This window comes from Podarcis vaucheri, assembly GCF_965113315.1.
Source record: "Podarcis vaucheri genome assembly, chromosome: 13".
Classification (NCBI taxonomy): Eukaryota; Metazoa; Chordata; class Lepidosauria; order Squamata; family Lacertidae; genus Podarcis; species Podarcis vaucheri.
The window spans coordinates 1,322,152-1,349,801 of NC_138751.1; the positions used below are offsets into that span (position 1 = coordinate 1,322,152).

The window sequence follows — 27,650 nt, forward strand, 5'->3', positions numbered from 1 at the left end:
AAGCGGAGTTGAAGGACTGTGGTGTGCATCTCATCTAACTGGGTGGCGATTAACCGGAGGGCTGTGGCTGTGGCCTTGGCGACAATCTCTACTACCGCTTGGAGTCTTATTATGCAGTTTAAATTATAAATTGGCCCCCTTGCCCCTGTGATTTTTTCTCCCCCATTCCGTGAGGCCGGATCGTAATGGGCCACTATCCTTTTTGGAGGCCACTGATCCTTACCCCAATTTTGGGAGCTGCCTCCTGCAACTGCTACTAGGTCAACCGAGCGTCTCCTCCGATGGGGTGCAGTGGCAATCAGCTCATAAATCCACATGGGAGGAATTAAAGAGGCTGGAAAGCACACTCCATACCATCCCTTTGGCAGGATATGATAAGCCATCTTTCCACACACCCAATACACATCATGCTCTTGAGCAGAGACACTATCTCCCCCTTCTGAAGCCCTTGCCAAGTGCGTCAGGCACCTAGTTAGGTTACAGCCAGAAAGAGTTCCTAGTGCAGACTCAGTCACAGTTGTCTGGGCTGGGAAGGTGCGATTACAACGCTTCCAGAGTGAAACAGCACCTGAAAAAAAAAAAAAACTTTGACAAAGTTCCCAGAAAACTTCCACTTGCTTTTAAGAAGTTACTCTTGAGGTCCTTGCTTAGAGCATGGGGTGGGTAAAGTTTGGCCTTCTGGGTTTATGTTGTGGGACTGTAGCTCCTAATTAGCTCCAGGCAGTATGACCAGCAGTTCAGGATGGTGACATAGCAGCCAAGAGATAAGCATGCAAAACTGATGTCCTACTACTTGCATGAATCTGTACTGCCTTTAGATCCAAGCCATAATGTGCTGTTGCTGCAACAGCCTTTAGCAAGAACAGATGAGATTGAATCATTTGTCAAAACCTTATTCCGTATGCTGAACAACCATTCTTGGATCAGGGCCGTAGTCTTCCCCCACAAAATTATTACTTGAGACAAAGTATTACCAACCATTCAGCAAAGGATTATCCAGTTTCTGGGACAGTGGCGGGGGCACTGTGTTTGTTTGTTAACGAAGGGGAAAGCAAAGAAGAATCTGGAACCAGACCCCTTCTGCCGCTAGGCGTGGGATGGGATACTGTCTAGCAGCTACGGGATTAGCAGATGGTCATGGGGAGTATATTTCTAGCCATGCCTGGGGGGTTATCTTCAGCCCATACCTCAGGATTCATGAGGCGCCAGTGTTCCCTGTTGCAATGTTGACCATGGGCTCATGAGAACCTCTTTTTGTTGGGCCCGGTCTATCCTAGCAAGTCTCTTCCCCCCCTCTCAGGGGCATTGCCCCATATGCTCCCGGCTGGTGAGGTGGGGTCCAGGCAGGTCCCCCGGGGGCTGGGGGTGTGCCATGGGTGCTGGTCATAAAATGGCTGCCATGGAGGGGGGGCAGTTGTAGGAGAGGCTGAGCGGGGGAGGGGACAGCCTCCTGCCCCTTTTAGGGTTTCAAGGCGAGGGTATTCTTGTAAGAATTCTAAGATCTCAAATATAAATTAAATGTTCATAAACGTACAAGGCAAAGACATGTTGTTGTTGTTTAGTCATTTAGTCGTGTCCGACTCTTCGTGACCCCCTGGACCAGAGAACACCAGGCACTCCTGTCTTCCACTGCCTCCCGCAGTTTGGTCAAACTCATGCTGGTTGCTTCGAGAACACTGTCCAACCACCTTGTCCTCTGTCATCCCCTTCTCCTTGTGTCCTCCATCTTTCCCAACATCAGGGTCTTTTCCAGGGAGTCTTCTCTTCTCATGAGGTGGCCAAAGTCTTGGAGCCTCAGCTTCAGGATCTGTCCTTCCAGTGAGCACTCAGGGCTGATTTCAGGCAAACACCTCCCTAAGTATATAAACCAGGTGTCTGAAATAGTACAGGGGAGCAATCCTGAAACCATTTCAACTCTCCCAAATTGACCTTGTTACGAAAAAATCTGGGTGCGGGGCTACTCTGCCACCCAGCTCGTCGGACTAAGTCCGTGGGTCCCTGCGGAAGAAAATGAGCTCAGCCGGACAGGAGCAAACTGCAGAAGATCCAAGTTTATTGCGCAACAGGTTCAAGGCTAGATTGAACAGAGAGAAAGGGGTGACATGAACGTTTGAAATTTCCCTCCATATCCCAGAATACAGTGCAAAATACATCCCAGTTACATCATGAATACATTAAGAGGTTGGGTTACACAGATTAACATATGGAGGAGGGAGGGGTGAATATGCAGAGAGCCGGATGGAGGAGGGAGGGGGGAATATGCAGAGCTGGAGATATGCGCAGATAAGCACATCCTGAGAAGACAATGGTCCATGTATGCATAGTCTGTCACCTGGCACCGCCTGGAGGAAGGGCTTGGCAGAGCGATTTGACAGGATTAGGGTCTTGACACCTTGCTTGAGGGATTATGCAGGACAGGGGAGGTGTCATGGGGTCCTAGAGAAATTGAGCAAATTGGCACGTTGATTTTCTATGAATTTTATAGATTGTAGTCCCTTTTGACATTGACAATTGGAAATAAATGGATATATTGTAGCGAAGAAGGAGGTGAAGAAGACATGCCCCCCCCTTCCGTATCAACCTCGAATAGTCTTCTGCAGTAAGGGAGGCAAATGGGGAAAGCCCAAAGGGAATATCTTGTGTGTGTGCTCTGTTTAACAAAAGTCAGCCAAACAGGCTTATTTTTCACATCCACTGACACCAACATTATTTCATGCTTTCTCTATTTTCTTCTTGCACCTTAGTAAGAAGAATGATACATTGAATAGCGACAGCTGTCTGGTTGTATTTCCTAAACATAAAACAAGCATTTCATTAATAAATGAAGTGGTCTGTTGTGAATTACTGTTAAGGAAAAATCTGGGTGTGAGGCTGCTCAGTCCCCCAGCTCATCGGACTAGGTCCGCGGGTCCCTGCGGAAGAAAATGAGCTCAGCCGGAGACAGGAGCAAACTGCATAAGATCCACGCATAGGAATTCAGTCAGTGCTCCCTTTATGGAGTTTTGCTGGCAAGCTCTGCATTTCGCTGGGGAAAGAGAAGGGCCCTGAGCAAAACACTCTCCGCATGTATTAAAAAGTTTATAAAAGGAGAGTACCTCTCAGCACGCCCAGAGGCCTTTGCCACCCACCCTGAAAGGAGCAAAGTTAAAGACCTAAAGCCAAACTGACCCCCTTTATGTGTAATCGGGCTTGTTCCCAAGGACCAGCTCCACCTGGGACGCAGGATGAGACCCTCCCTGCCCGCGCACTGTCTTGGCAGAGTGGTGCATGCTCTGGTTATCTCCCGCCTGGACTACTGCAATGCGCTCTATGTGGGGCTGCCTTTGAAGGTGATCTGGAAACTACAACTGATCCAACACCAGTCCTGAAAGACCTCCACTGGCTCCCAATGCACAATTCAAAGTGTTGGTGCTGACCTTCAAAGCCCTAAACGGCCTCAAAGGCCCAATATCCCTGAAGGAGCGTCTCCACCCTAATCCTTCAGCCCTGACACTGAGGTCCAGCTCCGAGGGCCTTTTGGCGGTTCCCTCCCTGCAAGAAGCCAAGTTACAGGGAACCAGGCAGAGGGCCTTCTCGGTGGTGGCGCCCGCCCTGTGGAACGCCCTCCCTTCAGATGTCAAGGAAATAAACACCTGACATTTATGACATCTGAAGGGAAGTTTTAAATGTGTGACATTTTAATGTATTTCTAATCTTTCCAGGAAGCCACTCAGAGTGGCTGGGGAAACACAGCCAGATGGGCAAGGTACAAATAATAAATTATTATTATTATTACAAGAGAGCCAGTGTAACTAGTACTGTATTTTTTGCTTTATAGGACGCACTTTTTCCCCTCCAAAAATGAAGGGGAAATGTGTGTGCGTCCTATGGAGTGAATACAGGCTTCAGGAAGCTATCCACAAGCCTGCGGAGCCCGGCGGCAACGGATAGCTGCCTGCAGGCCGAAGCCCGGGGAGCGTGGCGCAGCCTACAGCCCGAAGCTGTTCTAGCTTCAGGATGGCTGCACAAAGCCAAAACAGTGAGATGGGGCGCTGTGCAGCCCTCCGTCTCGCTGTTCTAGCTTTGGGATGGCTGCGCAAAGCCTCCGCAGCGCAGTGGGGTGCCTCAAGCCTTTGGGGTGCAGCTGCGCTCCAAAGGCTTCAGCGATCTTTGAGGTTGGCGGTGGGGGAAAACAGAGCTTCCCCCCACCGCCAGCCCCACAGGCTCGGGGGGCAGCGGCAAGGCTGCACGCAGCCTTTGCGCTGTTCCCCGACCTGCTCTTGAACGCACCTTGTTTTTGAGGGGGAGAACAAGGGAAAAAAATATTTTCCCCTGTTCTCCCCCTCCTATGGTCCGGTGCGTCCTATAGAGTGAACAATAATATCACCTAGCAACTTGTTTGTCTTGTCTATACCTAAGCTATTTCGTTTTCTTGATTTAGGCCAAGAAAGGCAACAGCGCTGCAGAAACTCAAGGCACGGTTGGGTATGTTTCCTGACCCAATATTAAAATAAAACAGAGCATGCACATCTGCAGGAACTGAAGCCTTTCATCCTCTGTGGCCCAGGCAGGGAATCTGCTGAAATCACCAAATAAACAGAAAATGACACAAATGTGATCATTAACCCTTCCAGGTGTTGTGCAGCAGGGGAGAGGAATCGAACCCGCAGCATCTCCACGTGCCTCTTGCTGCGCTCCTCTGTCCTGCTAGCTCTAGGGTCCAGCAACCCTTTGAAGGAGAACAGCGCCAAGAGGGAGGAGGGGGGGAGAAGCTCAGTTGGTACATTCCACGTCCTCCTGTTTCGACAAGGGACCCCGGTGCGCCTTCGGTATCTATGCCAGGCCTTGGAAGCCTGTCTGGGCTACGACGGGTTCCTGAAGAAATCAAGGAATGGCGCGGTCTGGCCTGGTTTTCTTTCTTTTTCCCCCCGCTCCAGCAAGCAATGGTTCGGCCCGGAGCGGAGGCCTATAAGAAGCGGCCGGAAGCGGAAGGGCGTTCCTTTCTCCCGCGCGCGAGGGAAGCGGCGGTTGAGGGCAGAAAAGCGCGGGAAGAGCGGCTGGAGCAAACCAAGTGAGTCAGGCGGGGGGGGAGAGATGGGGCTGATCTGTGAGGCGGTTGGCCGGGGAGGCGGGAAGCAGGAGGACGAGGCGAGGCGCGGGCCTGGAGGGGGAGCGAAGGGAGCCGGATTCCCACAGCCTCCGCCGGCTCGTCTCTCCCTCGGAAGAATCCCGGGCCCCCCCCCACTCCGCGGAGATGGTATGTCCCGGCTTTTAAAGGCGCCGCAGGGCCGCTGAGGGGGGAAGAAAGCGCTTCCTTCGAAGGCCTCGGGCGGCGGGAGGGGCGGAGGCTCCGCGCGGAGAAGCGCAGTAACGCCGAGGGACGAGAAATAGAGAAGCCCGGCGGTGAGAAGTGAAGGCCCCGCTGCGCGCCCCGTTTCCCTTCCCCTGCCAGCGGCCCCTGAGGGAGCTCCACGTCTCGCGAGAACGGGCCTCTTCTCGCGTGGTCTTAGTGGGGCCGCGGAGGCCGGCAATGGCGGCGGAGCCTCGCGAGGAGGCGGTGTTGGCTGGGCTGGACGGGGGGCAGGGAAGCAACGGCCACCCCGTCACTTTTCGTCAGGGAGCGGGGATGTTTTGCAAAGGCACACAGTGCGCAGGAGCTCTTCTCCCTAGAGAAGAAAGGGTGGAGGTTAATAATAATAATAATAATAATAATAATTTATTATTCATAGCCCACCCATCTGGCTCGGTTTCTCCAGCCACTCTGGGTGGCTCCCAACAGAATATGAAAATACAATAACCTATTAAACATTAAAAGCTTCCCTAAAGAGGGCTGCCTTCAGATGCCTTCTAAAAGTCTGGTAGTTGTTGTTCTCTTTGACATCTGGTGGGAGGGTGTTCCACAGGGCGGGTGCCACCACCGAGAAGGCCCTCTGCCCGGTTCCCTGTAACTTGGCTTCTCGCAGGGAGGGAACTGTCAGAAGGCCCTCAGCGGTACCTCAGGTTAAGTACTTAATTCATTCCAGAGGTCAGTTCTTAACCTGAAACTGTTCTTAACCTGAAGCACCACTTTAGCTAATGGGGCCTGCCGCTGGAGCATGATTTCTGTTCTCATCCTGAAGCAAAGTTCTTAACCTGAAGCACTACCCTGGGTTAAAGGAGTCTGTAACCTGAAGCGTATGCAACCTGAGGTACCACTGTACAGGATGAGATTTGGTGAGAAAGAAGCCATAGAGTAGGCCCTTTACAAACAGCCAGGCTTATTAAAATGCAGTATGCTGAGCTGCAGGAAATGCTAGTTCCTCTGGGGTCTGGGTAAAAGGCGGATCTACACAGATCCTCATGGATCCTCCACTTTTTTTATAAATAACTCCAACAAATGCAGTGTCAAATCACACCTGGAAGGCATGCCTACAAACTGGACTATAAAAAAAGTGGATCCAACACTTTGGCGTGTTGCAGCACCACAGAAACATGGATCTGAGGCATGGATCCTCATGAATTCATGTGATTTTTATATTGAAACAAAGTAAAAACACCATGATACTGTAGACCACTTCTTAGTCTGTAGGCAGAACCAACAAAATCACGCACCCACTGTTTCGTGGTGCCGCAATGGCACAAAAACATGGTTAAAAAACAAGGATCCTCATGAATTTTGCACTAGATCAGCCCAAAGTCACCATTAGATCGAATATCATGGCCATGGGCACAGCATCCACCACAAAAATCACGGGTCCATGGCTTCCTGGTGACACTGTGGCCCAAAAACGTGGTTTTGAAGCACGGATCCTCACGCTTTTTGTATTGGGCCAACCCAAACTCACCGTCAAATCACACATCATAGCCAGGGGCACAGCCTACACCACAAAAAACTCAGATCCACGCCTGCCTGGCCATACCGTGGCCCAAAAACATGGTTCCGAAGCATGGATCCTCATGATTTTTGAACTAGATCAGCCCAAAGTCACCATCAGATCGAATATCATGGCCATGAGCACAGCATCCACCACAAAAATCACGGATCCACGATTTCCTGATAACACCATGGCCCAAAAACGTGGTTCCGAACCACGGCTCCTCATGATTTTTGCACTAGATCAGCCCAAAGTCACCATCAGATCAAACATCATGGCCATGAGCACAGCATGCAACACAAAAATAACGGATCCACAGCTTCCTGGCAACACCGTAGCCCAAAAACGTGGTTTTGAAGCACAGATCCTCATGGATCCTCATGCTTTTTGCATTGGGCCACCCCTAAATCACCGTCAAATCACACGTCATGGCCGTGGCACAGCTTGCACCGCAAAAAACTCAGATCCACGGCTCCCTGGTCACACCGTGGCCCAAAAACGTGGTCTCGAAGCATGGATCCTCATGCATTTTCCATTGAGCTACTCCAAACCGACCGTCAAATCACACATCATGTCCATGGGCACAGCCTGCACCACGAAGAACTCGGATCCACGGTTTCCTGGCAACGCCATGGCCCCAAAATGTGGTTTTGAAGCATGGATCCTCACACGTTTTGCATTGGGCCACACCTAAATCACCATCAAATCACACATCATGTCCAGGGGCACAGCTTGCACTACAGAAAACTTGGATCCACGGTTATCTGGCAACGCCATGGACCAAAAACGTTTCGAAGCATGGATCCTCATGGATCTTTATGCTTTTTGCATTGGGCCAACCCAAACTCAACATCAAATCACACGTCATGGCCAGGGGCACAGCCTGCACCACAAAAAACTAGGATCCACAGCTTCCTGGCAACGTCATGGCCCAAAAACGTGGTTTTGAAGCACGGATCCTCATGGATCATCACACTTTTTGCATTGGGGAACCCCAATTTCACCCTTTATTCAAATATCTTGTACATAACCACAGATCTGACCACAAACATCATGGATCTACTGCTTCATGGCCCTGGCCAGATGCTAACCTGGATATATTGGCCAATTTTTAGGTGGGTGTGCTGGGATGGAGGAAACTGAGTCGGCTGAATCTCTATCCATTAAAGATGGGCGTCCAATGGCTGGGCCGGAATGATTTCGGTTTGGTTTGCCAGCTCTCAGCTCTTCATGGGGCACGATAGTCACCTGTAGCCGCTATCAGGAGTCCCGGTGTGATCCTGGATGCTTATATCTCTATGGAGGCATTGGTCACAAATGGAGCCAAACTGGAATTTTTGAATCTATGTCAGGTTAGGCGATCGGTACCGTACCTGTCCCTTTCCAACCTAGCCCTGGTGATCCATGCAGTAGTCACCTGCAGACTAGACTACTTTAACTTGCTGTACACCTGAGCCGGGGAGTGCAGGGCATAAATGTGATAGAGAGAGAGAGAGTGAGAGAGATAGATATGCAGGGCTACCCTTGAGACTGCTCCAGAAACTCCAAATGGTCTAAAATGCAGATGCATGAGTTCTTACTTGGACTTCGTGGAGAGCCCACATTCAGTTGGTTGTTCATCAGCTGGATTGGCTCCAGGTGGAGTATCGAATCAGGTTCAATGTTTTGGTCTAATCTTTAAAGCCCTAAACAGTCTGTGACCTTTCTTATCTGTGGGAATTCTTTTCCAATACACCCCCCATGAGTGTGACGCTCATCTGACAGCAACCTACTGGTGGTCCCTGGCCCAAATCCTATCCAGCTGTCCTCAACCAGAGCCTTTTTGGTGGAACGCTTTGTCTAATGAGAACCAGGGCTCAGTGCAGTCTATCTCAGTTCTCTCATTTGTCATGGTGAGTGGGCTTGCACATTCCTATGACCCTTGTGAGCGAAGCCGTTGGGAATCCCGTACTCCCAGCAGGGTCACCCAAGTTGGTAAGGTCAAAGAAAATTAAATATGCTCAGAGTCCTGTAGTGATTTCATGCTCTTTATTGCAGCTTGTAAAACAGTGACTGAATTTAACCCCAAACCTCAGGCTTGATATACATTATTTACACAATGAGTCCCGTCTGATTGGCTGATTCTGCTTCCCTCCTGGAGCCTGATTGGTCTTTTCCTGCAAGCCAATCAGTTCTTGCATTCTAGGATCCTACTTGCCTATTGTTCTAGGATCCAAGCTTAGTACATAACAGGGAAGGAGCTAGACAAAGAATGATCCAAGAAGTCCTCAACGGCAGAACAAGCGGATGATAACAAGCGATATGTTACAACGCGGGTGAAGGCTGCAGCAGATAGGAATCCACTGATTTGTTGTGGCTACTCCATGCCATCAGAACAGAGCCCTACTGCGAAGGCTGTGCGTTGGTCAGCGCGCACTGATCTACACACATAAAACAAATTCACGCACAGGCATCTTCCAAAAACCCAACCCCCCAAAACCCTCCCCCCATGGTGATCACTAAATGGCTACGGGGGCAGGAATGTGAAGTGGAGTGGAGGTCATTTGAGGCTGAGTGCTTTCCAGGTGCCTCATAGTCAGTTGGTGATCTTAAGGAGTCAACCCCCTCAGCAGCCTGCACTGAATCAGCTGCTGGAGCTACTGTTATCTTTTCCTGCAGTCTGGGGAACTTTCTTCCCGATCTACTCTTCTGTCTTTTATTTTGCTTCAACTGTGTGAGCTCCAACTGGCAAGGTGGTTGATTGATTGATTGCTTTCTCCGTCCAGCCACACTTCCTTTGCATGCGCTCTGCTAAGCACGGCCCCGGGAGAAAAACAAACAGCTGATACACAGCGTCTTTCGTGTGAGAGCAGAGGGAGTTCTAAATCAGTCCAGGCAACGTCTTCTATTCTAAGAAGCTTTTCTTTACAGCAAGAAGCATTCCATTCCATCAGAACTCAATTCCATCTTCTCTGTCTCCTTTCGCGCTCGGAGCAGAAGAAGAAGTGAAACCAACACAGAGAAACAAAGAAACCTGTGACGTACAGTGTAGCCTCCTCGGTCAGACGCTCCTCCTTCCAGGGCAGAACACAAAGGAGGTTAACTCTTTAATCACCAGACTCTACAAAGGCTTCCCTGGTTCTGGTGGCATGCCGATAGATTTTGCGGCAGCTATAATATGGTAACAAGTCCTGGATGATGGGCACGCACACAATGTCCTGTACGGACTGTGCATGCATGGCAGACGGTATGGACGCCGCACATGCGGCAGCCCGTATGATCGCCAGGAGAGCGGCAGCCTGTACGGCCGCCGCAAGAGGGGCTGCTTGTATGGACGCTACGCGAGCAGCAGCCTGTACAATCGCCGCAGGAGCAGCTGCCCGTACGGCCCATATGGTCGCTGCGAGAAGGGCTGCCTGTACAGTTGCTGCAAGAGCGGCAGCCCACACGGACGCCGCACAAGCGGCGGCCAGTACAGCGACCGTACTGTCACCCTCCCCCCAGCATGGCACCCCTGGGAACCACCACCCCGCTGCCCCTTCGTATGCCCCTGCAGCCAATCAAATGTACTATGAACAATCTGAAGTCATGCTGGGCACAATTCACCACTAATCCTGTTCTTTTTCTAAAAACACGTGGTGGACTCCAGGAAAGCTGTCAGCAGGCACCATGATGCCCATGGGCACCACGTTGGAGACCCCCTATTTCAAAGTTTGCACTGACAAACTCTGTTGGCAAGAAAACTTTACATTCACAGGTAAGATCATCACAATCTCTACCTTGGATATTCTTGAAGTTTAGCAGCGTCAAAAATTTCCAGGTGCAGTTCTTCACAGTAGAAGCTATGGATATGAATGTCATTTTAATACAATGTTCTTGCTAATGCAGAACCATTTCAGATAGTTTTTATTTCGGTCATTCCATGGACATTGGTGTGATCTTACAATGTAATTTGGTGGAGCCCATTTAACAATCATGACGATCCATGAGGATTAAAGTATTTAATATAGTGTTTGTTCCCTGGCTGTGCTCTGTGGTTTTTGTGGTCATTCTGTGGTCATATACATCAGGTGTGATTTGATAGTGATTTCAGGGTGACCAAACATAAAAAACCTAAGGATCCATGGGGATTTGTGCTTCATGAGAATCTTTTTACAGCATGGCAGTGCCCCAATGTGATCTGGCCATGAGCAGCATAGGTGGTTGGGTAATGAATATGGGGCTACCCAGAAAACTCTGGAGCCGTAAATTTTTAAAAATATATATATATTCAGTTTTATAAGGATAGGGAAGTACAGAAAGGGAAAAGGGGGAGGGGATAGATAGATAGATAAGAAATTTAAAAGACCTGTGAAGATTATCAAATCCTACAAAGTACTGATAATAATAATAATAATAATAATAATAATAATAATAATAATAATAATATATTTGTACCCTGCCCATCTGGTTTCCCCAGCCACTCTGGGTAGCTTCCCAAAAAAATGAAATAAAAAAATTTAAAAAGCCACACATTAAAAACGTCCCTAAACATGGCTGTCTTCAGATGTCTTCTAAACGTCAGGTAGTTGTTTATCTCTTTGACATCTAATGGGAGGACATTCCACAGGGTGGGCGCCACTACCAAGAAGGCCCTCTGCCTGGTTCCCTGTCACTTTGCTTCTCGCAGTGAGGGAACCACCAGAAGCCCCTTGGTGCTGGACATCAGTGTCTGGGCAGAACGATGGGGGTGGAGACGCTCCTTCAGGTATACTGGGCCTTTGAGGCCCTTTAGGGCTTTCAAGGTCAGCACCAACACTTTGAATTGGGCTTGGAAACGTACTGAGAGCCAATGTAGGTCTTTCAGGACATGTGTTATATGGTCTCGGTGGCCACTCCTAGTCACCAGACTAGCTGCCGCATTCTGGATTAGTTGTAGTTTCTGAGTCACCTTCAAAAGTAGCCCCACGTAGAGCGCATTGCAGTAGTCCAAGCGGGAGATAACTAGAGCATGCACCACTCTGGCCAGATAGTCCACGGGCAGGTAGGGTCTCATCCTGCGTACCAGGTGGAGTTGGTAGACATCTGCCCTGGATACAGAATTGACCTGTGCCTCCATGGACAGCTGTGAGTCCAAAATGACTCCCAGGCTGCGCACCTGGCCCTTCAGGGGCACAGTTACCCCATTCAGGACCAGGGAGTCCTTCACACCAGCCCACCCCCTGTCCCCTAAGAACAGAACTTCCATATTGTCAGGATTCAACCTCAATCCATTAGCTGCCATCCATCCTCCAACCACCTTCAAGCACTCACACAGGACCTTCACCGCCTTCACTGGTTCTGAGTTGAAAAAGAGGTAGAGCTGGGTATCATCCGCATATTGATGGACACCGAGCCCAAACCCCCTGATGATCTCTCCCAGCAGCTTCATGTAGGTGTTAAAAAGCATGGAGGGGAGGACGGAACCCCGAGGCACCCCACAAGTAAGGGCCCAGGGGTCTGAACACTCATCCCCCCCACCACTTTCTGGACACAGCCCAGGAGGAAGGGCCATGGAGTGTCCAGGAAGCTGTGGATCCGAGTTTTTCGTGGTCCAAGCTGTGATCCTGGCTATGACGCGTGATCTGACGTTGAGTTTGGATTGGCCCAATGAGAAAAGCATGAGGATCCATGTTTCAAAACCACATTTTTTTACCACGGTATGGCCAGAAAGCCATGGATCCGAGTTTTCTGTGGTGCAGGCTGTGCCCCTGAAAATAATGTGTGATTTGATGGTGAGTTAGGGGTGGCCCAATGCAAAAAGCGTTAGGATCCATGAGGATCCGTGCTTCAAAATCACGTTTTTGGTCCATGGTGTTGCCAGATAACCATGGATCCAAGTTTTCTGTGGTTCAGGCTGTGCAAAAAGCGTGAGGTTCCATGGGGATCCGTGCTTCAAAACCAGGAGCAGAACCACTGTATAACAGTGCCCTCAGCTCCCAGCTCCTCTAGACGGTCCAGAAGGATGTTATGATCGATTGTATCAAAAGCCGCTGAGAGATCCAGCAGAACTAGGAAACAGCTCTCACCTTTGTCCCTAGCCCACCGGAGATAATCAACCAGTGCGACCAAGGCAGTTTCAGTCCCACGATGAGGCCTGAATCCCGACTGGAAGGGATCCAAATGGTCCGCATCCTCCAGGTGTGCCTGGAGTTGTTCAGCAACCACCCGCTCAATCACCTTGCCCAAGAATGGAAGATTTGAGACTGGGCGATAGTTGGCCCTACTGGCCGGGTCTAAAGATGTTTTTTTAAGAAGCGGTTTAATGACCACCTCTTTCAGCAGGTCTGGGAATGCCCCCTTACAGAGGGAAGCATTCACCACCCCGCAGAGCCCATCGCCCAGCCCTTCCCGGCTTGCTTTTATTAGCCAGGATGGGCAAGGATCAAGGAGACAGGTGGTTGGTTTCACGCGTCCAAGCAGCCTGTCCACATCCTCGGGGGTAACGGATTTAAATTGATTCTGTGCAACTTGACCAGACAGAGCTCTAGCACACTCCTGCCCCGGCCCTGCTCCCACAGTGGTGTCTTCCAAATATGAGCAACTTTATCTACAAAAAAAATTGCAAAAGCATTGCAGGAGATCTTGGGGTCTTTACAAGGCCCTGGTGGTACAGGTGGTTCCATTAAATTGCGGACCACCTGAAAGAGTCTCCTGCTACTATTTTCTGCAGATGCAATAGAGACAGTGAAGAAAGTCGTCTTCGCCGTTGCTATCGCCACTTGGTAGGCTCGACGTTGAGCTCTAACCTGTGTCCGGTCAGATTCGGAGTGAGTTTTCTGCCACCGGCGCTCTAGCCGTCTCAGCGATTGTTTCATCGCCCTCAGCTCCGAAGAAAACCACGGGGCTGTCCGGGCTCCATGCAATCGGAGAGGGCGCTTCGGAGCCAGACAGTCGATAGCCCTGGTTAACTCTGCATTCCAGCGGGCCACCAGGGAATCGGCTGAAAGGCCATCAACATGGGATAAAGCATCCCCTACCATTTGGATCCATTAAGTGGCGGGGGTGGACCATCCGAATTGGTCCCACCTCCCTGCAGAGGAGAAGGGTCACGGAGAAGTCCAGTTGCACCAGGAAGTGATCTGACCATGGCACTTCTTTTGTTTCACTTTTACTTAGTGTCAGATCACCCACGTCACTAGAGGTGAACACCAGGTCTAAGGCATGTCCGTGACTATGAGTTGGGCCAAACTTATTCAGGGACAGCCCCATGGAGGCCATGCTTTCCACGAAGTCCCAAGCAGCCCTTGTAAGGTCGTGTTGGCATGGATGTTAAAATCCCCTAGGACAACCAAACTAGGTGTCTCCAGGAGAACATCCGCCATGACCTGAAGCAGCTCAGGCAGGGAATCCTTGGTGCAGCGGGGAGGTCAGTACACCAAAAGGAATCCTGTACTGCCCCTATTGCCCAACTTCCAGAACATGCACTCGGAAAACTGGGTCTTTCCAGTAGGACGCCTGATGCAAGCTAGTGACTTCCTAAAAATCACTGCAAACCCCCCACCCCATGACCTGGGTTGCTGTGTGTAAGAGAAACCTGGTGTACAAGCAGCAGCTAGGACAGGACCATCTGCTTCATCCAACCAAGTCTCTGTTACACATGCCAGGTCAAGTCCTCCATCCACGACAGGCGTGGATCTGAGTTTTTTGTGGTGCAGGCTGTGCCCCTGGCCATGATGTGTAATTTGACGGTGAGTTTGGGCTGATCTAGTGCAAAAATCATGAGGATCTGTGTTTTTTAACCATGTTTTTGCGCCATTGCGGCACCACGAAACAGTGGATGCGTGATTTTTTTGGTTCTGCCTACAGACTAAGAAGTGGTCTACAGTATCATGGTGTTTTATTTTGTTTCGATATAAAAAGCATATGAATTCATGAGGATCCGTGCCTCGGATCCATGTTTTTGTGGTGCTGCAGCGCGGCAAAGTGTTGGATCCACCTTTTTTATAGTCCAGTTTGTAGGCGTGCCTTCCAGGTGTGATTTGTCACTGCATTTGTGGAGTTATTTATAAAAAAGAGGAGGATCCATGAGGATACCCGTGTAGATCTGCCTTTTACCCAGACCCGATTGGTCTCAACTAGGGCCAGGGCCTTTTCAGTACTGGCCCCGATCTGGTGGAACGCTCTGTCACAAGAGACTAGGGCCCTGCAGGACTTGACATCTTTCCGCAGGGCCTGCAAGAGGGAGCTGTTCCACCAGGCCTTTGGCCAAGGCACAGTCTGACCCTTATGTTTTCCCTCCCCTTATGGTCTTGATCTATGAGCTGCTTTTAAAATGAGACTGCATTTTAAATTGCATTTTAACCTGTGTTTTAAATTGGTTTCCCCCACCCTGTTATGTTTTTACTGTAATTTTACTGGTGTTAGCCGCCCTGAGCCTGGCTCTGGCAGGGGAGGGTGGGGTATAAATAAAATTTATTATTATTATCAAGGTGCAAGCTCAGACGGTGATTGCTTTGGGGCATGCAGAGAGGGCACACGATGTGCACGGATGGGCAAATTGCTGAACCACAGACCAGCTCCCCCATGCCCTTTCGGCTAGAGGCTCCTGGCACACCCCTCATCCCATTGCCCACCCATATTTACGTCCCCACCAACGCAGAGCTTTTTCCCTTGCAAGACTTGACCTCACGCCACCTGCAACCCTGCAAGGAATATTCCCGCACCCGGAAAGGCTTCGTTTTAGTTGTGGCACAAAGGCAGGGGGAAAACAGGGTTCCACGTGCTTTATTACCCTGCACCTTTCACACGGCAAATATCTAAACCCCGTGCAGAAAGGAAAAGGTCAAATTGCTCTGACTTCTCCGGGGTTCCCTTTCTATGGAACAGTCTTAGACGAAAGTATAAAGGTAGCAGAATTTCTAAGAGATGCTATGAAACTACGTGGCTATAAAGACAGTGTTTAACCTTATTGCCTTAGAATATCGTTTTATAAGCAGACTCCAATTTTATGCCTTGACTTACAGTGGTGCCTCGCAAGACGGAAAACCCGCTAGACAAAAGGGTTTTCCGTTTTTGAGCTGCTTCGCAAGACGATTTCCCCTATGGGCTTGCTTTGCAAGACGAAAACGTCTTGCAAGTGTTCCGATTTTTTTTCGCTTTCCCTCCCTTTTTCTAAGCCGCTAATAGCCTTTTAGCCACTAATCCGCTAATCCTTTAATAGCCACTAAGCCTTTAATAGCCGCTAAACCGCTAATAGCGCTAATCCGCTAAGCCGCTAATAGGGTTGCTTCACAAGACGAAAAAACCGCTAGACGAAGAGACTCGCGGAACGGATAAATTTTGTCTTGCGAGGCACCACTGTATATACTTTTGTGGACTCTCTGCATGCCAGTTAAGTTGATTGATTGATTGATTGATTGATTGATTGATTGATTAATGGAAATGGTGTGTACAGACAGGGATGGGGGGAACAAAGACTCCCGCGTGTCTCCCCCCAACCGCAACCTGGTGTCCACTGATGCTGCTTCGGGTCAAGTCTGGGTCCCTCAGTCTAGGTGATGAGAAGCTGCTGGGAGGCCGGGAGGCCGCAAGATTCTTTATGGGCGTCAAAGAGCTCCTTCAGGGCCTCGACGTAGAGAGCGTGGAAGCTGTTCACCTCGTCCTCGGTGGGGCGCGAGCGGCGCGGGACCGGGATAGGCTTCCCCACTGCAGGAGGGAGAGAAAGAGGGGTGGTTTGGAGGGGTCTGCTCTGCCCCTCGCCCCCACCCATGGCAGCCAGGGCCTCCGCACCTCGGCAGCTTTGCACCCTGGCTTGGGATTCAGGGGTGGCTTAAGTGCAGGAATGGAAGGGACCCCAAGGGTCATCCAGCCCAACCCTCTGTAATGCAGGAATCCCTGAATGGTGGCCAACCAACCTCTGCTTAGTAACCTCCAAGGATGAGGAGAAGGAACTGTGTGTGCGTGTAATCTCCACTCCCTCCATAGCAAGCCTCATAAAACGAGCCTGGTCATTGGATTCCTGCAGAGGGGTTGGGCTCGATGACCCTTGGGGCTCCCATCCAACTCCACAGGTCTCTGGTTCAGTTCTAGGAGGGGGCGAAAGCACCACAACCTGCCGTTGTGTACGATGCAGAAGAGTTTGTGTCTCTTTGCAAGCAGGTTGGTGGGTTGGGATTTTGGGGTGCAGGGAGAAAGCTAAGGAAGGGATGGGGAGCCTGCTGGGTCCTTACCCACCACCGTGAGGGGGACAGCCATGGGCAGGAGCCCCCAAGAGCGGCTGGAGAAGAGACTCCTCCCGCTGAAGAGACAAGGGGCCAAGCGGGTCAGCTGCTTGAAACCAAGCTGGAAGCGGCGAGCAAAGCTGCCCTCGGGGAAGCGGATCTGTCGGAAAATGTCGTTCTCCCCAAAGGTGTAAACAGGCACCAGGTCAGCCCTGCAAGGAGGAAGAGGAGGAAGAAGGTGTGAGGAGACCCAGAGCTTATAGGGTTAATAGTGTGGGAAGTTAAGTCCTATCACTAGGGGGGCTGTTCAAATACGGGGTTTACACTTTGTTATGTGAGCTGATTTACTTTCTGTTTTGAGAGGGAGAGACAGCATGTCACCGTGCTCTCCCGGGTCGTTGATTTATTTTGCTGCTGTACAATAAATCGCTTCTTAGATTAGAAGGAGCTTTGTACAAGGGTTTCTCTGCATGGCTCAGATCCCTACACACATACACACACTATCTGTTATGCTCTGCTGAAGCCAGGAGGAGCAGAGCGGCGCATCAGAAGAGTCCTGGACACCAAAGCACTTCAGCAGTTCACAGTCACAACAGAAGTTCAACAAAACAGGTTATGGCTCATAACTCACAGGTTATGGAGTCAGCCACCCAGGCGATGTGGCAAACTCTTGAGAGAGTCCATCACAGAACCACAGCAGGAGCCAAGATCCATTTCACCAGAAGTTTGTTTGAGCTGAGGCTACGTCCAGGGGACAGCATCAGAGAACATGTGGCAAAAATGGTGGCTGTGTTTAACCGACTGAGACAGTCAAACGTGAATTTTCCAGAAGATTTGAAAGTTCACATTCTTCTGAGCTCACTAGACAAGAGTTATGACAATTTGTGCCTAACTCTAGAAGCCATGCCCCTTGCCGACCTAACGTTGCAGTTTGTCTCGGGTCGCCTATGCGTTGAGGAGGAACATTGGCAGAGAGAGGGGCATGCTGGCCCAGGCAGTCCTGCTTCCAAGAGTGGGGGGCAGTGAAAGAGGACACCGTGAAGGCTTTTGCTACGAGACGTTATCGTTGTGGCTCGGAGACCCACCTGCGTAAACAATGTCCCAAGGAAGCTGCACAGAATGCGTCCAAGGCCGTTGCCCCGGGCAACCAGATTAGGGGAATGGACCGGTGTGGGAACGCAAGGAAAGGTCCCAGGGGAACTGACAGAGATGCAACGTCACATCATTTGGCGATTTCCATGGGAACGGTGGGTGATCGACAGTGGAGCCAGTCATCATCTGCTGCCATCTGTGGCCAAATGCAGAACTGCAGAGCTGTTTCTGAAGGAAAAACAGTCACGCTTGCCGATGGTTCCAAGAGGCAGCTGACAACTGTTGGCTCTGTTTTTGTTCCTTTTTTGCAGGCTGAACTGGAAGTATTTGTGGTCCCAGGGATGTAATGCTGTCTATTGTCTGTGTCTTCTTTAGTTAGAGATGGATTAAGGTTTGCTTTGAGAATAATGCATGCTCTATTTCCAGGGGCGGGACTGGAACACTGAACAGCATTCAGTGTTAAATGTCAAAACAGGCTATTCTGGAAACATCTCAAGCAGGTAAGGGTAACACTGGGTCAGCACAAGCACAGTGTGCAAATGTTCCCACTCACTATATGTGTCATCATTTGTGGCACAGGAGGATGTCCCACTGCAATTGGGGATATGTGAGAAAAATATCAGGGTGCACTGAGGGATGCAAAATGAAGTCATGTGCCAAGTTCCTGGATTGCAGAGCATGCAAGGAGGCAAAGGTAAAAACGAGCAGTTATCCTAGGTCTGACAAGGTAACCAAGAAACCTTTTGAGTTGGTTCATGCAGATATTTTGGCCTTATGCCTTTTTGCAAGTCTGGGTGGGGCTAAATAGGTTTTAACCTTGACAGATGATTACTCCAGAAACAGCTGGGTGATACCTCTGAAGGACAAGGGTGAAGCTGCCACCATGCTGAGGGAGTGGGTCACTGCAGTGGGACTCCAATTCTCACTGAGGGTTTGCAGTTTCCAATCAGACCGCGGTGGAGAGTTCACTGGGTCTGCGTTGCAGAATTACGTTCGCCAGAAAGGGATATGTCACAGGTTGACGGTTCCGCATTCACCACAGGAAAACGGGATGGCAGAAAGGCGGAACAGAACGCTCCAGGAAGCGGTGGGAGCAATGCTTTTTGACTCAGGCTTACCACAACGCTTCTGGGCGGAAGCTTGGAAAATGGCGAATTTCACTCTGAATCGTTCCTACAACTGTTTCCTACACACACACTATCTGTTATACTCTGCTGAAGCCGGGAGGAGCAGAGTTGCACATCAGAAGAGTGCTGGATGCCAAAGCACTCAGCTGTTCACAGTCGAAATAGATGTTCAGCAGAACAGGTTATGGCTCATAACTCACAGATGGAATGTCGGGTCCGGGAGAGCATTTAATCCAACCAAGAACCTTGCGAGGGAGGCTACGCTGTGGGAAGTCAGGGACTTTAGCATATGGAATTCACGGCCTGTTATACATTAAGAGAAAACTTAATTGGGGAAAAGAGAAGGTCCCAACGACGGAGGAGTGGCTTTTGAAAGACGTGGACTAGGCAGAAATAGCAAAGCTCTCAGCAAAATTAAGAGATCAGAATGATGAACTTCTTACAGAAGGGTGGAGGCCGTTTGTGGATTACAGTCAAATGAAATCATGGACAGAATTCAAGATAAAAGCAGAAGAAAAATGATAAAATAATTGTACTAATCTTTTTGTAATACATGATGATACAGCACAGTAGAAAAGCTTTGAGTAAAAACACTGTAGGTGGAAAGTCCACTTATGGAACAGTGGAATTATTTGTTGGGAAGGTTACTGTGAAAATGTATGAAAAACGTAATGAGAAGTTGTACAGCAAGGAAGGGCAGGGACCTTCCGTTCTCGAAATTGCTTTATTGGGGCACAATCCACCAGGAAGCACTTCCATGCTCACGAGGCCCAAGATATTGCTGACCTGCGCCTAACCCTCCCGACACCCCCTTGCCCCCTCGGTGCCCCTACCCGTGTTGCAGCGCCAAGCGCACGAAGCCCTTCCTCCCGTGAAGGAGTATGCGCTGCTCTCCGGGGGCGGTGTCCAGCATCTCGGACGCGCCCCCCACCACGATGACCACCGCGTGCCCGGGGGGGCCACTCAGGAGGAAGTCCAGGGACCTTTTGTTGACTGGGACCATCCCTGGAAGTGGGAGAAAGCAAAGGTGCTTGTGGGTGTGAAACATTTCCAGGGGTTCCCCGCTTTGCAGGGGGTTGGACTAGAGGACCCTCGTGATTCTCCTCCAACTCTGAAATTATGCGAGTCTATTAAAGCACAAAAGGGTCGCTGGCAAAGGATCAGTGTGTCTAGAAGTGGTTGGTGGAGAGACGGTGGCTATCAGATTGAGGTTGAATCCTGACAAGACAGAAGTATTGTTTGGGGGAGCAAAGGGGGCGGGCAGGTGTGGGGGACTCCTTGGTCCTGAATGGGACAAGTGTTTCCCTGAAGGCCCAGGTGCGCGGCCTGGGAGTCATTTTGGACTCACAGCTGCCCATGGAGGCACAGGTCAATTCTGTGTCCAGGGCGGCTTTCTACCAGCTCCACCAGGTACACAGGCTGAGACCCTACCTGCCCGCGGACTGTCTGGCCAGAGTGGTGCATGCTCTGGTTATCTCCCGCTTGGACTACTGCCATGCGCTCTACATGGGGCTACCGTTGAAGTTGACCCGGAAACTACAACTAATCCAGAATGTGGCAGCTAGACTGGTGACTGGGAGCGGCCAAGACCATATAACACATGTCCTGAAAGATTTACATTGGCTCCCAGTACATTTCTGAGCACAATTCAAAGTGTTGGTGCTGACCTTGAAAGCCCTAAACGGCCTCAGCCCAGTAGACCTGAAGTAGCCTCTCCACCCCCATCGATCAGCCTGGACACTGAGGTCCAGCTCTGAGGGCCTTCTGGCAGTTCCCTCTCTGCGAGAAGTGAAGCTACAGGGCAGAGGGCCTTCTCAGCAGTGGTGCCCGCCCTGTGGAATGACCTCCCATCAGATGTCAAAGAGAAAAACAATTACCGTGGATTACGGCGTATTAGGGAACTGGGCGTATAAGATGACCCCCTAAATTGGCCACTCCACACCGGGAGGAAGCCACCCAGCAAAACCGGCTTAGCGTCGCTGGGCAGCTTCCTCCCGGCGCAGAGCCTGCTGCCCACTGCCGCTGCCCAGCGAACCTATACCCAGCATATAAGATGACCTCTGACATTTTAGAGAATTTTCCGGTGTTAAAAAGTAGACTTATATGCCAGAATCTATGGTATCTTTTAGGAGACATCTGAAGGTTTAGGGAAGTTTTTAATGTTTGGTGTTTTATCATGTTTTTAATTCTCTGTTGGAAGCCACCGAGAGTGGCTGGGAAAACTCAGCCAGATGTGCGGGGTATAAATAATAATCATTATTATTATTATCATCATCATCATTTGCACAAAAAAATGCCCCTTTTCATTTGCACAGGAGCGAAGAACGGAAGGAAAAACAGACATTCTTGCTGGGGAATTCTATTCCGAGGGGCTCAGGGAGGGCATTCCTGAGACTGGGGTGGTTCCCCCCATTGGATGGGTCAGGCAGGGTTCTTGAAGATGCTCCTTAGGGGTGGGGCCACCCCACCCCCACCATTCCTCGCCCCATTGGCCTCACCTGAGCTCATCATGTACTCCCGGTAGACAGGCATGTGGAACTGCCGTGCAAGGAGGGCCAGGCTGGGGCAGAGGCCGGGGAAGGCGCGGGAGAAGCCCGTGGCCTCAGTGCAGAAGACAGAAAAAGCCCCCGCGCAGATGATCCCGTGGGGGTGGGAGCCCAGGACGTAGTTCCGCGTCGGCGGCAGCTCGGCCGTCTTCACCAGCTGCAAGGCAAGAGGGGCGAGGCCTTTGGCATTTGGACCCCCACCTGAATGTCAGTGCGCAGATTCCATGGCCAGCAGCCTCCGTCGCCCTGCCAGCCCCCTTCTCACACCTGAATGTCACATTCAGAGGCGTGCCCCGCTTTCCATTGGTGGGCATGCGCAGATTCCAGCGGCCTTTGACAGCCACCACATCCTCCTTGTCCGTGATCTGGTCTCCGGGGGTTCCAGAGACCCTGCCAGCTCCCTTCTCATACCTTGATGGGGAAATAATCCCGGTGGAGCTCCCAGACTCTCCAGCGCCTCATCCAGTCACAGCGGCGCCCACCTGCGAAGACAAGGGTTCAGGCAGGGGATGGAATCAGAGAACTGTGGGGTTGGAAGGGGACCCCCAGGGGTCATCCAGCCCAACCCCCTGCAATGTAGGAATCGCAGCTGAGGAATCCCTGGCAGGTGACCACCCGACCTCTGCTATTAATTAATTAATTAATTAATTAATTAAATTATTACTTGCTGGTGTTTAATTTTAGTGTTTATTATTGGATTCTAATGGATTAGTGCATATTGCTTTACTTGGTATAAATTATTTTAACATTATTGTGACTGTTTATATAGGATCTGATTGTTACTATTAATACTTGATGATGATGATGATGTTGTTGTTGTTGTTGTTGTTGTTGTTGTTGTTGTTTGCAGCTGCCCAGAGTGGCTGGGGCAGCCCAGCCAGATGGGCAGGGTATAAATAAAATTATAATCAATCAATCAATCAATCAATCATGAGGAGCAAGATGCTCCTTGGGGTCCCTTCCAACTCTGATTCTATGTTATATTTTGGGGAGGGTTCTTTTGATTCATTTCAATTACAGGATTTTGTGTGTTTTTTATAGTAACATTTAATAATTATACATAAATAAATGCAGCTGATTTTTCTGCCCTCTTTATACACAGAGAGAGATGTGGGAATGTTCAGGGATGCAGGAGAGGATATATTGACTAATTACAGTGGTGCCTCGCAAGACGAAATTAATTCGTTCCGCAAGTTTTGTCGTCTAGCGAGTTTTTTGTCTTGCGAAGCACGGTTTTAACGGTTTAACAAAGTCGCAAGACGTTTTCGTCTTGCGAAGCAAGCCCATAGGAAAATTCGTCTTGCGAGGCAAATCGCAAACGGAAAAACCTTTCGTCTAGCGAGTTTTTTGTCTTGCGAGGTACCACTGTATATGCTTATCCAACTTGTGCTAAAAAGTTCCCAAAATATCAGCAGAGTAAAACATTCCCTTTTTAAGTTCGCAACGGTAACGTGTGCTCAGGTTCGCTAGAACCTCTATAATAATCACTCTGGTATTTTCCCCTTTGTTCCCTCTTAAAATACAAGACACAACACAGTCTTTCATAAAAGTATAAAAAGAGTTTACTCACATTCTGTTCACAATCAGATCCCAGAAGGCAGACACGCTTAATAAAGTAATATACATTTAGAATCTATGTTATAAGAAGTTAGTCCCTTTCTCCTCTCTTGGCTGGGAGCCAAGAGGGCATCTTTAGCAGATGTTACTAGAGCAATGGAAGAGAGGCAAGAGAGAGATGGCTGGTCTGCCCTGTGCTTTTATCATTACCTGCACAGGTGAGGCCACACCCACCTCTGGTCACATGCGGAGGAAGTAGGTCCCAGGAAGTTTACCTGCTGGCTGGACAAACATCCCTCCCCATGCCTGAACATGTACACTCTAGGAATGTTGTAATTGACTGCTCCTGTGTTTTACATCCCACAAGAGATAAAGAGAAAAGCTTTCTGCCATTGTCTTTTATTGGGTATTTTTATTTGTTCATTTCTATATATAGGGTACCTACGATCTGCATCTGGGACGCGGGTGGCGCTGTGGATTAAACCACAGAGCCTAGGACTTGCCGATCAGAAGGTCGGTGGTTCGAATCCCCGCGACGGGGTGAGCTCCTGTTGCTCAGTCACTGCTCCTGCCAACCTAGCAGTTCAAAAGCACATCAAAGTGCAAGTAGATAAATAGGTACCACTCTGGCAGGAAGGTAAATGGCGTTTCCATGCGCTGCTCTGGTTCGCCAGAAGCGGCTTAGTCCTGATGGCCACATGACCCGGAAGCTGTACGCCGGCTCCCTCGGCCAATAAAGCGAGATGAGCGCCACAACCCCAGAGTTGGCCACGACTGGACCTAACGGTCAGGGGTCCCTTTACCTTTATCTTACGATCTGCATGGACTGCTTGCATGGCTTTAGATACCTATGAGGTCCATCAATTACCATATAGCATGTAGTCAACACAAAAAACAGTGACAATTTGTTGTGGACAACGGACAGCTGGACATATAAAGGGCCCCATCACCTTCAGTAGCTTAGGGCCTCATCAAACCCCAATCCAGCCCTGGTTGGGGAGAATGGAACTCACCTCTCTGTGGCGTATCCCAGTCAAAGATCCACCAGGCGAAATACAGGATGCTGATAGGCCAGAAGGAGGTGAAGAGCAGGTAGACCAGGAGAACGGAGAAGAAGGAACCTGGGGGGGGGGGGAGATTCTGTGGAATCTTGTTTTTATGTTGTATGCTGCATATGTGATTGCAAAATTTGAAAAACCAAATAAATAAATCACTGGGATTCAGAGGCCCTGCCTGGGACCACAACCCCGATTTCACGGGACCCCCGAGGATGTGATCTGAAGCCCCCCTTAACCCAGAAGAACATTTTAGGTTGGAAGAGGCACCCCAGGGTCATCTAGCCCAACCCCCTGCGGTGCTGACTCCCTAGTCCAGACTCATCTGGCCCAAAGCTGCTTTGAAAAGAAGATGGGGTTTGGCTTTTGGGGGAGGGGGTGAAATAAAAAAATTAAGGTTTTATATATACACACACACATATGTGTGTGTGTGTGTATGTGTGTATATATTGTTCATAAATGTACCAAGTAAACACGTACATAAACATATAAACCACATGTCTGAAGCAGCACAGGAAAACAGCCCGGAAACCATTTTGGCTCCCAAACTGACCAAACGATTTCTCTGCAAGGTCGAAGGAAAATGGAAAAGCCTCCCCATTGTCTTCCTTCACAAATCCTGTCTGAAGGGTATGTCTGTGTATGAATAGGGTGAGCCTGTGACCTGGCCCAGGAACTGAGTATTTATCATTATAAAAGACTGGCCAGGCTCCCCAGGGTATCCAGTTAAGTGAGCATTAAGAGGTAACCTGCCAGACAGGAGATAAACAACGCACTCAGATTTCTCTATATTGGACAAACAGGCCAAACCTTACGCCAAAGAATAAACGGACATAAATCTGACATCAAGAATCACAAAACAGAAAAACCAGTAGGAGAACACTTTAATCTCCCAGGACATTCTATACAAGATCTCAAAGTAGCTGTTTTACTACAGAGGAATTTCAGAAATAGACTGGAAAGAGAAGCTGCTGAATTGCAACTCATTATCAAACTTAAAACCATGGAGAGACCTGGTTTGAACAAAGACATTGGATTCTTATTTCATTGTACATGACTAAGCCATTTTTCACCTTCTCACCCCTTGCCTTTTCCTGGAAGACCTATTGCAGTCGTTAAGAGTCGTCAACAGGCTCATCTCAGCTATCTGCCAATCTCCCATTCCCACCACCCTTCTGAGTAATACCCCTCCCCACCTTCTTGCTATATGGAAGGATCTGGCAACTTCTGTTTCAGTGTATCTGAAGAAATGTGCATGCACACGAAAGCTCATACCAAGAACTAACTTAGTTGGTCTTTAAGGTGCTACTGGAAGGAATTTTTTTATTTTGACTATGACAGACCAACACGGCTACCTATCTGTAACTTGGATTTCTGTTCTGGACCACACTTTCTGTGATGTAGGCATGATGTTACTGGGGGTGGTCTTGGACTCCAGGGTGGCCAATTTAAAATGAATATATAAAGTCGGGCACACCTTGGTTCGGGGTCCTCCTCCTCCTGTGTGTGAAGAGGGCACTCTGTTGCAACAGATCAATATACATCAGACTAGCTGCTTTGCTTCTCAATATTCTCTGCTTGGCCTCTGTTCTTTTCTCCGACCGATGGAGAACCTGCAAAGGACTCTATAAGGGCTCTTGTGTCCCCCATAAGGGAATAAGGGCAGATTTACGTTTCTTACAGGGGCCTGGCCTGCCAGAGGACCTCCCAAGGGCCAAGGATGTCACATAGAGGAGGGAGAAAGGTTGTTTTCTGCTGCTCCAGAGAAGCGGACACGGAGCAATGGATCCAAACTACAAGAAAGAATATTCCACCTAAACATTAGGAAGAACTTCCTGACAGTAAGAGCTGTTTGACAGTGGAATTTGCTGCCAAGGAGTGTGGTGGAGCTCTCTTTAAGCAGAGGCTTGACAGCCATATGTCAGGAGTGCTCTGATGGTGTTTCCTGCTTGGCAGGGGGTTGGACTCGATGGCCCTTGTGGTCTCTTCCAACTCTATCATTCTATGATTCTATGATTCTAAGGCCCCAGGAAGAGGAGGCCAAGCTGCCCCTCTTCCCTGAGCACCCCCTGCCCGTCCCTCTCTCCCTCCCACCCCAGCTCCCAACTTACCAAAGAAGAGGAAGGTGAGGACCCACTGGAAGACACTAAGGGCCTCCAGGTGCTTCTGCAGTGCCATCTTCTGACCCTGGGTCTCAGGAAGAGGAAGAGATCCTGGGGGGGGGGGATCTGCAGCAGGACTGCAGCCAGGAGGGGCCCCTGCCTTGGCAGAAGGGAGAGCGTGAAGACACAGGTGTGTTCAGCACAGGTGGCCTCTGACCTGGATCCCCAAGCCCAGCTGCTCCCCTTCAGCCGTGCCCTCAGGAAGGGGGCGGCATGTGGGGCAGGAGGAGGAGGAGGAGGAAAGAGGCTCACTTGTCCAGGAGAAGACGTTGTCTTGCCCGCGGCTGCAATGCACAAGTCTCTCTCTGCCACCTGCTCTTTGGTCCCCAGGTGAGTTGGCAATAAGGATGCTGCTGGCACTCAGGTGAGGCAAAGGGGACCTGGCTGAGCTCTCTTCCTCCGAAAGGAGACAAGGTGTGTCATTTCATTCCTGATCTTAAAAAGGTCAAGCCCAGTGGCTCCCAAACTGGGAGTGCCCAGAGGACCTTCAGATTCGTTTCTTTTGACTCGCAGCCCTGCCTGGCATCTGCCCTGCTGGCCCTCGGCTCCCTCCCCTTGGCCCTCATCCCAGGGCCGCCCCGCCCTCTTGGCCCACAAGACAAAGGTTGGGGTGCCAGGATCGATTGCCCCATCTGCCTGCCTCCCTTCTCCAAACCACGGAGGAAGCTGCGCTTTAGGAGATCATCATCATCATCATCAAATTTTATTTATATCCCCCCCTCCCCAGCCAAAGCCGGGGTCAGAGCAGCATAAAATGCCATAAAAAGCAGGGAAGAACCGTTTTCAAAACAACAGATTTATTTCAAAAATAGTGGGACTTCTGGTAGAACCATAAAGCGGTATAGTTGTAAGGGGCCCCCAGGGGTCATCCAGCCCAACCCCTTGCAAAGCAGGAATTGCAGCTTTGGTGGCACAGTAGCTCTAGGGAAGCAAGAGTGCCTCTGAGCAGGTGAAGAGTGCTCTGAGGATCCGCAGCTGCAGCTGCCTCCCTTTCAAAGGGACCAAGCGCAGCTCCTCCTGATGGCCTTTAGGTGCCCCTGGAAGAAAGACAGGGTGAGAAATCACTCGGGTTTCTGAAGCACCCTGTGGGTGGGGGTGTTGGGGGGCAGTTCAAAGGT

The 27,650-nt window shown here is 50.0% G+C and overlaps 1 protein-coding gene and 1 long non-coding RNA gene across 2 annotated transcripts in view; one reads left to right on the forward strand and one right to left on the reverse strand.

The window, feature by feature from the left end:
• The window catches only part of LOC309518146, a 32,452-nt gene extending 8,015 nt beyond the window's left edge, over window positions 1–24,437 (forward strand). Inside the window, exon 2 of the long non-coding RNA XR_014213358.1 lies at window positions 24,214–24,437. This is a non-coding gene — a long non-coding RNA (uncharacterized lncRNA). The remainder of the gene's footprint in view (window positions 1–24,213) is intronic.
• Window positions 15,542–26,598, reverse strand: LOC309518045 (2-acylglycerol O-acyltransferase 3-like). The gene is made up of 8 exons (XM_082197838.1): window positions 26,482–26,598; window positions 24,329–24,436; window positions 22,170–22,240; window positions 21,711–21,915; window positions 20,046–20,217; window positions 17,003–17,205; window positions 16,132–16,478; window positions 15,542–15,789 (listed from the first exon to the last, which is right to left on the reverse strand). The coding sequence occupies exons 1-7, from the start codon at window positions 26,546–26,548 to the stop codon at window positions 16,324–16,326; spliced, it is 981 nt and encodes a 326-aa protein (XP_082053964.1). The 5' UTR covers window positions 26,549–26,598; the 3' UTR covers window positions 15,542–15,789; window positions 16,132–16,323.
• Window positions 26,599–27,650: the final 1,052 nt, after the last annotated feature.